We start from the raw sequence: 14,898 nt of genomic DNA, 5'->3' as shown, positions 1-14,898 counted from the left end.
CTTCCCTGGTGGTCCAGGGGTTAAGACATCAGGCTTCCACTGGAAGAGGGTGAAGGTTCGATCTCTTGCTGGGGAACTAAGATCCTGCATGTCACTTTGCATGGCCAAAAAATAGGGAAAAAGAAGAAGAAAAAAAAATACTAAGGACTGCTGGTTTAAAAGCCCAGGTTGGACCCTACATTTGCACAGCCTCACTGTCTCACCCTCATCCTCACTCTGACTGGTCCTGTCTTTAACATTTTCATCATCAGGTTTTGTTTTCTTAACATTAATTTGATTTTTAAAATACAGCACTGAAATATTATTACTTTTTACTGAGTTTTGGAATGCCCCTTACATCATGTGCCTGTATCAAGTGCCCCACTGCCCACGTCAAAAGCAGCTTTTGGCACATCCTTCCTCCTTCTTTAGGGGCGGGAGAAACACGGTTATCAGAAAGAGGGGAGTGAGGCAAGGACCACTCCAGCCTGACCCCTCCCCACAGAGGGCAGCCAGGGCTCCCAAGTCCGCTGCTGACCTGAGGAACTCTGAAGACTGGACAGGAAGAGTGATTGCCTCTCTGATCCCCTCCAAGGTCTAGGATTTTGGGTAAGAATCACAGAAAGGCACAGCCTACTCGCCAAGCAAGGCCACCCACAGCCTGAGTCCCTCCGTTTCCTGTTCAGTTATAGAAAAGCTGAGAAAAAGCAGGGCTCAGACCTTGAACTGCAGCCCCAGGAAGGCAGACAATGCTCTGATAAGGAGGGAAGGGAGTCAGGAGAATTCACCTAAGATAGATGCTCAGGACCAAGGTCTGGGAAAGGCCGTGTCTATGAAGCACGAACAGGAGAGGAAAAAACAGAGATGTGGACTGTCTCCAAACAAGCTACAATTAGAAAGCAACCTCCACAAAGGAATATACAAACAAGCACAGCAAAATATTCTATTCTGAGGAAACAAACATAACGCAAGGTGTAAATCAACTATACTTCTATAAAATTTAAGATAGTAAATAAAAAGCAAACATATGAAAAAATGAGATGCAAAATAAAGTTGGAAATTACTTGTATTAAAAAAAAAAAACACGAGTTGCAGAGACTCCATTTGGACTTCTGAATTCACAGAATATTTTTTAAAGTTTTTTTCTTTTGAATTGCTTTTTAAAATATTTATTTGGCTGTACTGGGTCTTAGTTGTGGCATATGGGATCTTAATTCCCTGACTAGGTATGGAATGGGGCCCCTTGCATTGGCAGCACAAGTCTTGGCTACTGGACCAAGGGAGTCCCTTGAATTCACAGAATTTAATAAACACTTGAATTCTAAAAAAACAGCTCAATGAAATTGAAAATAGAATGAGATTTTTAAAAATTTACGTCAGAGCTAAGAAAAAAATTGGTGCCCAAAACACCAATACAAATTGAAAATAAGTTAACCACAGAAGATTAATTTTTTTCAAATGATGGGAGGGAAAAAAACACCTAAATATGCAATTGGAAATGACACACCATATTCTAGGAGAATAAAAAAAAATTTGAAAAATCAAGGACTTCCCTGGCAGCCCAATGGTTAAGACTCCATGTTCCCAATGCAGGGGGCCAGGATTTGATCTGTAGTTAGGGAACTGGATCCCACATGCCACAACTAAGAGTTCACACGCCGAAACTAAAAAGGAAAAAAGATCTCACGTGCTGCAACTAACATCTGAAGCAATAAATAATTTTTTTAAAAAAGAAAAATTAACTCTAGGACTTCTTAGCAAAATTATTGAATATTATCAATAGGATTGAGGCAGGATCTCCAGTATTTAATAGAAAGAATAGTCCCTTTCAAGAGAAAAGATAATACTGGTCTCAGAACACTCCAATGGAGCCATGGATATGTTATACACCTTGTCAGCACGCAAATAACTCTTTTAAAGAAGAATCCAGAGACAGAAGGAAGTTTGAGAATTTCCCACCTTGATGAGGAGTTAACACATACTGAAAGTGTGAAAGTGTTAGTCGCGCAATTGTGTCCAACTCTTTGTAACCCTATGTAGCCTGCCAGGTTCCTCTCTCCACGGGATTCTCCAGGCAGGAATATTGGAGTGGGTTGCCATTTTCTTCTTCAGGGGATCTTCCTGACCGGGGGATCAAACCCAGGTCTCCTGCACTGCAGGCAGATTCTTTACCATCTTAGCCACCAGGGTAGAGGTTTAACAATGTAAAGGAAACCACCAGAAGTACTAAAAACTACAGTCTGATCATCAGAAACCAGGGAGGTAGAAGGAGGACTATTAAGTTTCCATGTTTCATAGTTGATAGTCAAAGATGCCATGTGACTAAAGCAAGAGACATGACAATAAACATGTTGTTGTTCTGTCGCGCAGTCGTATCCGACTCTTTGTGACCCCGTGGACTGCAGCACGCCAGGCTTCCCTGTCCTTCATTACCTCCAGGAGTTTGCTCCCACTCATGTCCATTGAGTCGGTGATGCCATCCAACTATCTCATCCTCTCACCCTCTTCTCCTCCTGCCCTCAATCTTTCCCAGCATCAGGGTCTTTCCAGTGAGTTGGCTCTTCACATCAGGTGGCCAAAGTATTGGAACTTCAGCTTCAGCATCAGTCCTTCCAATGAATATTCAGGGTGAAAACAAACATGCAGAAGTAAAAATGAATTTATACATGTGCACGTGTATATGTATTATATATAATCCCACTCTCCTTAAATATGGCATTTCTCTTGTTCATGAATCTGCATGGCTTTTCTGGGTAGCTCCTCCGCTTCCTGCATCCCTGTGACGTCCTGAGGGCTGGGGCTATCTGAAGACTCACTTGCTTACTTGTGTGCACCTGGGCTGTGAAGGCCCCAGATGGGGCTGGACCAGGTGGGAATCTCTGGGCATCTTTATCTCTGTGTGGCCTTTGCACATGGCCTCTCCAGTCTGGTGGCTTCAAGGGAGCCAATGAAGATGTGGTTTTCAGTTTCTTAAAAAAAAACAAAAAAATTTGTTTATACTTTTGGTTGTATGAGCTGGATCCTTGTTGCTTCCCGGGCTTTCTTCTAGTTGCCACAAATGCGGGCTCCTCTCGAGTTGCAGCGCACGGGCCTCTCATTGCAGTGGCTTCTCCTGTTGGGGAGCACAGGCTGTAGGCGCATGGGCTTCAAAAGTTGCACCACATGGGCTCAACAGTTTTGGTACCTGGGCTTAGGGCTTAGTGCCTGAGACATGTGGGATCTTTCTGGACCAGGGATCCAACCCACATCCACTGCACTGGCAAGCGGATTTTCTTTTTTAACCACTGAGCCACCAGGGAAACCCTGGTTTTCACATCTTAATGGCAAGTATAATGGTCAGTGCTGGCTGGGTTTTGAGGTGTATTGCTAGCAAAGGTAAGTTAATACAACCACTTTGGAGGGCCACTTCACAATAACATACCAGAAGGTGAAAATTCGGTTGTTCCAGCAATTCCACTGCTAGAAATCTGCCCCTCAGATATAAGCACAAGTTTACCAAAGTATGTGGTAACATTTATTAAAATGTCCAGGGCAGCATTTTTGTACAAACTAGCGAGACCCTGAAAACTCAGCACCCATTAGCAGGGGCTGTGCATGTGAATTGTGGGTCACACCTCGCCACCACTCAGCTCGCTGCACCACCTTTGACCTAGGCCTAAACCACTGAAATAGCCCCCCAACCTGCCCCTCACCCCTGCTCCTGTTGGCTTCCAATCAGTCCACCAGTGCAAATCAGATGACCCCTCGAATCTATCCCACCACAGCTAAAATCCTTCAGGCCTCTCCGATCTCCAGCAGACCCTGCACACCCCCCACACACGCTCCAGCCTTCACCCTCATCACTGGGGTATGCAAGGTCTGGGGCGTCCCCGGGAGGGGGTGGGGGGCAGGCTAGCCAGGGTGACAAGCTTTATTGCCTGGTAAAGTAGCTCCATACCTTACCAACCACCTTGCAGAGGTAGATTTTTTTTTTCCAAAAGTATTTATTTAGTTGCTCCACGTCTTAGTTGCGGCATGTGAGATCTGATTCCCTAATCAGGGATGGAACCCAGACCCTGTGCATTGGGAGCGCATGTATCTTAGCCACTGGACCCCTGGGGAAGTCCCCAGAGGCAGATTCTCTAAGTGAATGGACCCCTCCTACAAAGGAACCTTCTAAATAAATCTTTGCTGTCATAATTCTTATTCATAAAGGTGTTTTGTTCCTGAGAGATCCCACAAACTTGCCTAAGCTCAAAGCCCCCACAAACCTTCGTCACTCACCCGTCCAGCCTGGGGCTGTGCTGTGCCCCCAAACTCTCCATCAGCCTTCCTGCTGTCCTTCCTGTCACTTCTAACCACAGGGCCTTTGCATGGACTGTTTCCTCTGCCTGGTTACTCCCTCCTCCTGCCTGAGAGGTCCTCTCTGACTATCCCAAGGTCCCTCCACGTCTTGGCACTGTTGTTTTTTCCTGTTTCTAACAGTTGCCATGTCACCTTGTACAGGATTACCATTTGTCTTTCCCACCGAATCACTGCTTCACAAAAGCAGGGGCTGCGGGTACACAGTCCCTGGCCCTCAGTGGAGCCCAGCACATAACAGATGCTTGTTTAGTACAGGCTGACGTGGCTGCACGTCCCACGGGAAGCAAAGAGACGGGCAGGCACGCTGTGACAGTTCAAGGGGAACACGAGTTGGGTTGGGTGAAGGGAACGTCCTTCTGTTTAAAAAAGATACACACTGGATCAGGACAGTGGCCCAGGCCACCACGGGCACAGATGGCAGAAACCTAACAAACGGCCCAAGTGAAAACTGAAAACACCTCTGGACGGTGCTGGCTTCTGGCAGGGCTCAACGCAGGCATTCAGCTGACCCCACCAGGACTCTGCTCTTCCCCTGCTTCTCCCCATTGCTTGCTTCATCCTCCAGCCTGACAGTTCTCCCCTGGAGGGGGCAAGGTGGCAATAGCAGCTCCAGCCTCACTCTCCTGGGTGCAAGTTGTGCAAGAAACAGAAAACACCTCTTCCTGAGGTGTGTGTGTGTTAAGTCACTCAATCGTGTCCCCACCCTTTGAGATTCCACAGACTGTGGCCCGCCAGGCTCCCTGTCCATGGGATTCTCCAGGCAAGAATACTGGAACAGGTTGCCACTGCCTTCTCCAGGGGATCTTCCTGACCCAAGGACTGAACCCAGGTCTCCTGCATCGCAGGCACATTCTTTTAACGTCTGAGTTACCAGGGATTCCTGAGGTGGCTCATGCAAACTCACCCTAGGATTAATTCCACCCTGGAGTTGGGGGCCCACAGGGCAAACATCCACCCCCCACCACACCAACCCAGCACAGAACAGAAAATGGAGAGTGCATGGATCATTACACGGAAATCAGAAAATAAGTTACCAAAATAACGGGAACTAGGTGCCATGAGGCCAAAACAAACACGTATTATCCCACAGATCACTATAAACTGGTAAGTGTGTTTGTTTTTTTTTTTATAAAAACAAATTAACAGTAGCTTCCACAAGGCAGTGGCAGTGGGGGGCAAGGGGAGACATTTTACTCTGTACCATTAATGATGATGTTTTCTAAACTTTTCTGAATTTGCTAAAATCATGATGGAAGCTTTTCTTTTTATTTTTTTTTTAACAAATAATTTTAGTTCTTAGAAATGACAGCTGGGTAAAAATTCTGTAACTCTCACTCAGAGCAGGCTGTGACACGGGAACAGCAACGTCAGACAGTAACAGGTAGCGCATCATATTAGTACCATACAAAATCACCACAAGTTTAGGCACTTTATCAAAGGAACAGGTTTAGAAGCTTGGCCAATGCCTGAGTCACACCCTGGAAAATCATCATGTTAGATGGAGCACATGACTCGTGACACCAGCACGACTTTCCTAAGTAAGGTCCTGTTTGGACAGGACCCCTGGATTCACAGACCACACAAAATCCGACTGATATCAGGAGTTCTCCGTAACTGATTTGAGGGGTTTAAATCCAATAAATTTCAAGTGATTGCTCGGGATTTTCAAGCTGCGTGATTTTCTGCTGTGTCTTCTGCAGAGATTTGGGATCCACGTGTCCTGGCGTCCTGACCATGTATGTAGATGTCGTAGCACTAAGTTGTGCTCCTGTGGCCTGCTTTTAATTTCACAGTAATGGACGTGCTGTCTGCAAGAGACTGATTCAACGCATTTGAGGGTCTTAAGTTCGTCTGATGAGAACCTGGTATCCTTTTGTTTAAGAGAAACAATACAGAAGGCTGCAGGTCAAAGCAGGTAGGGCCAGGGGTGTGGTGCCATGGTCCAGCCAAAGACGCCTCCACATTTCAGTGGGAAAAAGCCACACCTGCAGGTTTCCACTGAAAGTGATTTTATGGTAAATGTGAATCTGTCAGTGTTCCATGTTAATTATAAAACCTCTGTCCTCTTACTTGAAGCCTTTTAAACAGTAATTCTTTCGCTGACCAGAAACTGGCCACATGGCAGACCTTTCTCAGCAGAGACGAGAAGCCTGCGAGTGTGTGGTCGCCCATGCCCTCCTCCTCTGCACAGCGAGGCTGCCCCATCACAGCTCTTCCCTCTTACTCCCAGCCCGATTGTCTTCCTTCGAAGCCCGGGGTTTCGGGTCTCTCTCCTTCTTTTTCTTGCCCTTCTCTTGCTTGGTTTGATTCTTCTCTTTGCTCCCTCCCCCTTTGCCAGGGTACACCTGGCCCTCCAGGGTCACGTCGGCACACCTGTCCTGACTGACCAGGAAGTCCTTGATCTCCCATGCATAGCCCCCATCACGCAGCATGAAGATGGCACGGTCTGACCCCACGATGAACCTGGACAGACAGAGGGGACCACAGTCAGCACACAGTTGGTGCAGGGCTAACGGTTCAGAACAGGCCTGCGGCACTTAACTAAGAAAAGAGAATCCCCTTCAAATTCTACATGAACACAGAACAAAGTGTCCTATTTCCCCAGGCCTAGAAGCTGTTGACATTCACTGTTGGAAAGTACTAGCTGGCTCAACTATTTAACAACTCGGCTCAGATCAAAAGAGAAAGAGGACCTGGGTTGTGTGTGTGGTGCAGGGGCTGCTCATGTGAAGGGAGGTGTCAGAAGGGGGCCTTGGGAGGCTGTAGATGGGCCGGGTTCAGGACCTCTCCCACGGAATCGAGGGGAGGCTGATGTTTGGGTCTGTTTTACAGTCTTAAGTGCCCAGTTAAGGTTTCATGTGACAAAAGGCCTCTGCTGACACAGACTGACAAACAGGAGTTTGGATTGGGTCACAAGAGGCCGACAAAGGGCTCAGGAGGATGCTCGGTGACTGGACATGACTCAACCCCGGAGGTTAACCACTAGCAGCCAAGCACGTCCACACTCCACAGGTCCCAAGGAGCAGAGAGGAACAGAACAGAGTCCGGGTGTGTGTAAAGCACCGCCACCCCCTGCCCCTCCACTCTTATCAGTGAGAGCTTGGGCCCATCACCACCACAGCACTCGCTCGTTCCCCGGTGTCTACTTACGCTCACAAAAGCACTCTGCCACCCTAAACACTCTGAGTATTCCTTTTGATTCTTTTTGTACTTCCTGAACTAAAATATTGGAAGACGCTACATTTCAGAAACTGTTATTGATGAAGAAAAAGGAAATTCCTCAAAACTGCATCTCAGGATCATACTGACCCATGATGACCAGACTTCTTCACTTTAAAGTAACAGAGTCTGGTCCAAGCTTCTGTGTGAACACAGCTACACAGAAGAGCTTCTCCCGTGGGCAGGGACTTCTAAGGGAAGAGGCACACTCAGACGTCAACTAATTTTCCACCCCCACAGAGGAAAAGCTATATAGCTTCTTACTCAGATAAAAGGGAAGTTCAAGATACATAGATAAATGGCTTTTGGATCAAATGAGATATGAAAACAAACAAATAAATTTACTGGCTTTGACCAAACCTGAGTGGTCTTCTTCCAAGAAAAATAAATAAACTAGGTAAATAAATGTAAAAGCGACAGACTAGACAGGAAAGGTCCAGGGCCCTGCCAAGTACTGCCAGGAATGACACCCATTACACCAGAAGAGATAAAGCCCAGCACAGCCCATTTTTCTCAGTAAGGCTGTGGTCTTACCTCTGGACGTCATAGTTGGCGTTGAAAAGGCTGCCCTGCCACAGGCTGGTGATCTCCTCCGTCTCCTTCTCGGTGGGGTTCCCTGACACGGTGACAAACATCATGAGCGTCTTGCCCTTCTTCGTCATCTTCAGTATGCTTTCGGGCTTGCCCGGGTCTATCTGGGAGAAGTCTATCGGTGCAGAGGGTCTTTTGTGCTCTGGGAGGTCTCCTTCCTCTATGTCGTCATCTTTCTGTAAGGACAGGGGGTGGGGGAGGGAAGCATCACACAGTGAGCACTGCAATTGGCAAAGGCAAGAATGTCCGCATGTGATGTCAGTGCTGGTTTATGATCTAAATCATAGCAGAAGGGCTTCTCTGGTGGCCCAGTGGTTAAGAATCCGCCTGCCAATGGAGGGGACATGGGTTTGATCCCTAGTCCAGGAAGATCCCACATGCCACTGAGCAACTGAATCACGACCTGTGAACTCTAGGCTTGAGAAGGGAATACCTACTGATGCACTGAGGATAATCAGAGCTGGGTCCTCCCCTTTGGGCGGGGAGTTATAAATACAAAAGTAGAAGACTGCACCCGTGGTATTGAGCTGGAATTGGAGGCAGCAGAAGGAACTTATGATCTTTTTGATAGACAAGATAAAAATATTTAAAAGAACTAGTGTTCCACAGGGGAAAGCTAATTCTGGCAAAGGAAACAGAAGATTAGTCTGGAACATCTTCTTGTATCAGAAAGTAAGAAAGTGCTCACAGGATTATGGGATGTGTCAGGATGACACAGAAGCCAGCATGAAGCAGAGCTTGTGGGCCTAATCGGGATAATCTGAAAATCAAAATAATGACAGAATGGTTTAGAACTCCCCAAACAAAGTAAGAACCACTGGATCCAGGCCCACAGAAATAAACAAGACAATTAATTATTAACAACAGAATGCCAACTAAATAAATATAAGATAAATAAGTTAAAAATACACAAAAGAACCAGTTATTCCTTGGAGAAAAGGCTAATTTCAGCAAGGAAAAAACATATGCTTGATATTATCATATGCATGATCCTTGACAACATCATGGTAAGTGAAGGAGAAGACCACACATACACTGCAGGAGTCTATCTATACCAAACATCCAAAGTAGACAAACCTATAGACAGGAAGCAGATGAGAAGTTGCCTGGGGCTGGCTGGAGGGCTGGGAAGAACGCGGGGAGGGGTGACTGAGACCACAGTTTCTTTCTGGGGGTGAAGCAAATGTTCTCAAATTGACTGTGGTGCTGGTTGCACAATTCTCTGAACAGTCCAGAAACCACTGAAATGTACACTTTAAATGAGGGAACTATAAGGCCTGTAAACTATATCACAATAAAGCTGTTACTTAAAACAACAAAAAAACAACCTAAAATGAAACAAAAAGCCCTTATATATCACTACATGGGCCTCTTGACAAATCACTGAAGGGCCGAGGCTTAAGACACCAACAATAATGTCCTGTATTAAACATATTTTTAATAAGAGAACAAGATAATTCTAAAGCTATGTCTGAAGGGGATCCATATTTGATCTGGCTTCAGCTCCCTAACTCACCTGAATGGCCTTGGACCAGACTCCATAATCCTCTAGGCCTGTCTCCTTGTCTATAAAAGGAAAAGCAGAATTGGGTGATCCCTACGGCCCTAGCAGTGTGGGGCCAACCTTTCCCTCAACTCTGCCACCCTCTCAACAGACCCATTTCTTCCTCACTTGGCTGTCAAAGAGCTGCTGGCGACCTGCAGGCAAGCACATGAGCTGCACTGTTCCGTGGGCCTGCGTGTGGCTCCAGGCACCAGTCCTTTCGCCGTGTGGCCCTAGTGGAAAATCATTTTCCCTCACCTCTAATGGGGAGGGGGGTGATCACAGCATCTCCCCTCTAAGCTTGCCTGGGAATTTAATGACATAAAGGCAAGCAATACATACTTAATACATGGTGCTGTTACCACTTGTTCAGTTGCTATATCATGTCAGACTCTCTGTGACCTCATGGACTGCAGCATGTCAGGGTTCCCTGTCCTTCACCATCTCCTGGAGTTTGCTGAGACTCATGGCCCGCTGAAATCCAGCTTCCAAACAACTATTGAAATCACCCTCTTAAAGTACATAGGAACTCCTGGTGGCCAAACTCACAGGCTGTTTCTGACTGTATTCTATTCTATTTCTCCATAATACCTGCTTATGGTCTCCTTAGAATACTTCAAGACTTCTAGCTGGGTCAACAACCTAGAAAATTTTTATTTTTCAAGCTGATTCTACTAACAGTCATGGCATTAACTCCATAGGTTACAAGGACCATTTCTTTTTCATGAAAATATAATTAATCAGAAGTCTAGCACATACAGCAAGATTAAGGATCTTTTCAAGAACCTTTAATATCTATTTTATATGCCTGACTGTGAGTTTCAGTTACAAAAGAAAAGAAAAAACACAGTACCACAGACGTAAGAGAAAAGGTGGCAGCAAAGGACGAGATGGTTGAGACAGCATCACGGACTGAATGGACATGAGTGTGAACAAACTCCAGGAGATAGTACAGACTTCCCTGGGGTCTCAGATGGTAAAGAATCTGCCTGCAATGCAAGAGACCCAGGTTCAATCCTTGGGTCGGGAAGATCCCCTGGAGAAGGGAATGGCTACCCATTCTAGTATTCTTGCCTGGAGAATTCCATGGACAAAGGAGCCTGGTGGGCTACAGACAGGATTAGACGGGCTGGATGGCATCATAGATTCAATGGACATGAATCTGAGCAAATTCCAGGAGATAGTGAAGGAAAGTAGAGTCTGGCGGGCTATAGTCCACAGAGCCACAAAAAGTTGGGCCCGACAGAAAAACCAACACCTTAGATGTAGGTGCAATTGTCCAGGTCTACTCTTAGATGCACTGCTTCCCTGAGTAATCTTACCTGTTCTATCACTTCCTTTAAACTGAAAGCAATTACACCTTCACCCCCAGGCAGGGCTGGGGGCAGAGAATGTGACCAAGTGGCCATTCCCACACTCTATGCAGCCCTTCCTCCAGGCCAGTCTTTCATTCTTGACTGGCTTCGCCACTTCTCCAATGCTGTCTGTCAATATTCATAGCTACAGAGTTGAACTCCCTTATCCTGTAAATGCTTTTCTTCCTCCCAAGTCCTTGATAATAAGACCAGCTACCATCTCCTGAGCAGCTACTATGTCACAGGCATTGTTCATTTAGTATATCCCACCTCAGGACAGGGCTTCCCTGATAGCTGAGCTAGTAAAGAATCCGCCTACCATGCAGGAGTCCCTGGTTCAATTCCTGGGTTGGGAAGATCTGCTGGAGAAGGGATAGGCTTCCCACTCCAGTATTCTTGGGCTTCCTTGGCGGCTCAGAGAGTAAAGAATCTGCCTGCAACGCGAGAGACCTGGGTTCAATCCTTGGGTTGGGAAGATCCTCTGGAGAAGGGAATGGCTACCCACTCCAGTATTTCTGGCCTGGAGAATTCCATGGACTGTATAGCCCATGGGGTAGCAAAGACCTGGACACGACAGCGACTTTCACTTACCTCAGGACAACCCTGTAGGATGCACACTGAACTGAGCTGTGGATGAGGCCCAGAGAAGGTAAATAATTGACTCCAGGTCACCGGCTTGACAGGGTGACACTTAAGTACAAACTCGCTTGTCTGGCTCTGCTCCTATCTCCCCACCTATCCCTTCCCCGGCACCTGGTTACAGTAAGAATCACCTTTGGTTTTTCTACACCAACTGGGACTCATTAACACAGTGGAAGGAGTTTCACCGTTCCTGCCCCCACCCCCACCCTCTACACACACCAGAGGCAGGCCTCTCCCTGCAGCGATGACTTTCAAGCCGGCAGAGGATGGGGGAAGACCTTAGGGACCTCCACCAGGGGAGGAGGTACTGCTTCCTTCAAAAAAGCACCCTTAGATTTTCCAGTGGCACGGTGGGTAAGAATCTGCCTGCCAAACCAGGGGACATGAGTTCGATCCCTGGTCCGGGAAGAGCAAGTAAGCCCATGCGCCTAGTGCCCTCGTGATCTGCAGCAAGAGCAGCCACCTCAATGAGAAGCCCACATACTGCACCTAGAGAGCAGCCCCTGCTCACAACTAGAGAAAAGCCTGTGCGCAGTGGCGAAGACCCAGCACAGCCGAAAATAAAATAATTTGTTTTTAAAAACGATAGATTAAAAATAAAAAAGCACCCAGAGATGGATCTGCTCTCCCACAGAGAGACTGCAATTGCTGGGGCAGGGCTTTCACACTTGCAGTGTCTGCAAAGAGGAGCTCAATTCACCTAAAAGGAACCCTGCAAAGTGGGATGCTTTCTAACTTTAAAGATAAGGAAAATGAGGATCACAAAGCTACCAAGGTCAATACGTCAGATGGTACTAAAACTCAGGTCTGAAAGCCTCTATTTAATATACACACCACGTGCATGCATGCTCAGTCACCAAGTTGTGTCCAACTCTTTTACAATCCCATGGACTGTAGCTTGCCAGGATCCTCTGTCCAGAGAGTTTCCCAGGCAAGTATACTGGAGTGGGTTGCCAATTCCTCTTCCAGGTGATCTTACCGGACCAAGGATAGAACCTTCATCCCCTGCACTGGCGGGTGGATTCTTTACCACTGAGCCACCTGGGAAGCCCACATACACACATGGGAAACCACAATATAATAAAACATCAGCACTGGAAGAAATCATCCAGTAAAATCTCATTCTGCACATAAGGAACCTGAGCTCTAGGGTGGAAACATGACTCACTCAAGATCACACATGGAGTGGAACCCAAGTTTCTGACATTACTTCACCAGCAGTGCAAATAAACCAGGAAAACACAACCACCTATGGATGGGCAAGAGGCAGCAACAATGGTTTTGGTTAGTGAACTTCACCTAAAAAGGTTAATACCCTCTCCCTGCCATTACACATTCCAGCCCATTCAAGTAACCAGAAAACTGACTCGCACAAAAGCAAGTCATTGCTCCCTTGAGCGAAAAATGTGAGTTACAAGACAAAAAACCACTAGCCTTTAATAACGCCTCCTATCCCGTCCAAAAAAGTAAAGGCACGCACAAAACTTACAAAAAACTTTCAGCAGGGACATATACCAAAATGGGAACTGTGAAACCTTATTTAGAACGTGGGGAGAACGACGAAAGCTGAAACGGCGCTCTTGGAAGATAATCCTCTCCATACCCCTCACCCACCCACGCACTCCATTCTCAGGAATGGGATGGAAAAGGTCTCCCCCCGCCCTTCACTAGAAGGACTCGCTGACCACCAACGCGGAGGCGTTGATGACAAATAGGGCTGAAGAGTGAGAGGCTGACTCGTGACTGCAGTGGCCCAAGGAACGGTGGAAAGAGGACATCGGGATGAACGGCTTGGGGCGGGGGTCGGCAGACTGATGGAGTGTTCAGAGGCACTGAGGGTCAGCGGTAGCTGGAGTGGGTCAGTAAGGGCCATTGGCATGCGGACAGAGGAGGTTAGGGGGTCGAAAGACAACAAGACGGAGCTGTATAGGGTCCCAAGACGGAGGAGGTAAGAGGTCAGTAGGAAGGGACCCGGGACAGAATAGCCGGGAGGGTGTGCGCGCGCCGCAGACCTCCCACTGTTCCAGAAGACGAGCCATGTCGGCGTCGTTGTAGTCGCGAATATCCTTCTTCTTCTTCCGGGGAGGTGGGGTGGCCTCGCCGGGTGTCTCGGCCGGGCCCTCGGTGGCGAAGGCCCTCGGCGGCAGCAGCAGGAGCAGCATCAGATCACAGGCACAGAGAAAAACCACGGCGGCGCGCGCCCAGCCGGAGGCCGCCATCTTTGCCGCGCAGAGTCGCGCCGCCGCGTGGACCAGACTTGCGCGAGCCCTGGCCCCACCCCAGGCCGCCTCTTTCCTGGGCCCGCCCCTTGCCGGCGCCTGAGCGGGACACGCCTTCAGCCTAGCCTCCATGGGCTCAAGGCCACCCCCCCTTGGCCCCGCCTCCCAGACCTCGGTAACCTACCAGGCTCCGCCCCGTCCTATTTCCTCCGGCCCCCACCTCCGGAAGCCCCGCCTCCTCCGCCATCTTGGCTCCGCCCATCAGCCTCCTCCCGTTGGTCCAGCATAGGCGCTCTGCCCAGTGTGGTGCTCTACTTCTTTTCCTGCCAGCGGTCGACCTTTTTCTCTCTTAACGAGTAAGTCAGGTCCAGAAGTTCCCTCAGAGCCTCTAGGAATCCTCCAACAGCGCCTCACGAGGCCTCAAGTTTTCGCCTGTGAAATGAAGTGGCGCTGGAAATTCTGGGAGCTCATTTGCGCCAAGAAAGCCCGTTTCACGAAGTCACACGCTTCCTGAGTCTCCTACAATTTCCTTTAAAAACGCCTGTGGCAGGTTAAGCAGCTTTCTCAGAAGATCACAAATAGATTGGGCCCAGTCTTTTGCTACTCAGTAGAAAGAATTCAATCCGTCTTTGAATATTACTGTCATCTCTTGAAACTGAAAAAGTTTTTTGTTTTTTTTTAAATCATTAGTTTTCATCTGTAAAACAACTTCAGTATCTCTTCTGATTTTAACCTCATGTTGTCGGCTCTGTCTATTCCTTTTGAAGGTTGAATCATTCTGTTTTTTGTTGTTGTTTATTGCTTTAAAAGACTCAGGCCAGAAATACTTTAAAATTCCACGGATTTTAAATGGTTGATCTGCTGACTTTTAAATTTTTAATTGGGTGAGAAAGACACGAATCCCTTACTGTAGCTGTAAAATATTCGACCATTGTAGAAACATGGTGTTCTCTTCCACACCAGCCACAATTCTGTCCCACACAAACCAGTTATCACTCTCTAGAAT

General features: G+C 47.5%; 1 protein-coding gene across 1 annotated transcript; it reads right to left on the bottom strand.

The window, feature by feature from the left end:
- Positions 1-5,553: 5,553 nt before the first annotated feature.
- On the bottom strand, positions 5,554-13,974 carry MESD (mesoderm development LRP chaperone). Its single transcript, XM_043490223.1, has 3 exons — positions 13,686-13,974; positions 8,077-8,309; positions 5,554-6,786 (listed from the first exon to the last, which is right to left on the bottom strand). The coding sequence occupies exons 1-3, from the start codon at positions 13,890-13,892 to the stop codon at positions 6,528-6,530; spliced, it is 699 nt and encodes a 232-aa protein (XP_043346158.1). The 5' UTR covers positions 13,893-13,974; the 3' UTR covers positions 5,554-6,527.
- Between the last annotated feature and the right edge of the window lie 924 nt (positions 13,975-14,898).

Source organism: Cervus canadensis, chromosome 17, assembly GCF_019320065.1.
Source record: "Cervus canadensis isolate Bull #8, Minnesota chromosome 17, ASM1932006v1, whole genome shotgun sequence".
NCBI classification, from domain to species: Eukaryota; Metazoa; Chordata; class Mammalia; order Artiodactyla; family Cervidae; genus Cervus; species Cervus canadensis.
The sequence above is the reverse complement of the archived record's forward strand: the minus strand, read 5'-3'. Positions and strand labels throughout refer to the sequence as shown.

Excerpts from the sequence above, each read along its gene's own strand:
- MESD (XM_043490223.1), bottom strand. The coding sequence starts at position 13,892 with ATGGCGGCCTCCGGCTGGGCGCGCGCCGCCGTGGTTTTTCTCTGTGCC. Across the intron at positions 8,310-13,685 it reads GTCTTCTGGAACAGTGGGAG|AAAGATGACGACATAGAGGA; the intron begins GTCTGCGGCGCG and ends CTGTCCTTACAG. Across the intron at positions 6,787-8,076 it reads GCCAACTATGACGTCCAGAG|GTTCATCGTGGGGTCAGACC; the intron begins GTAAGACCACAG and ends CTGTCTGTCCAG.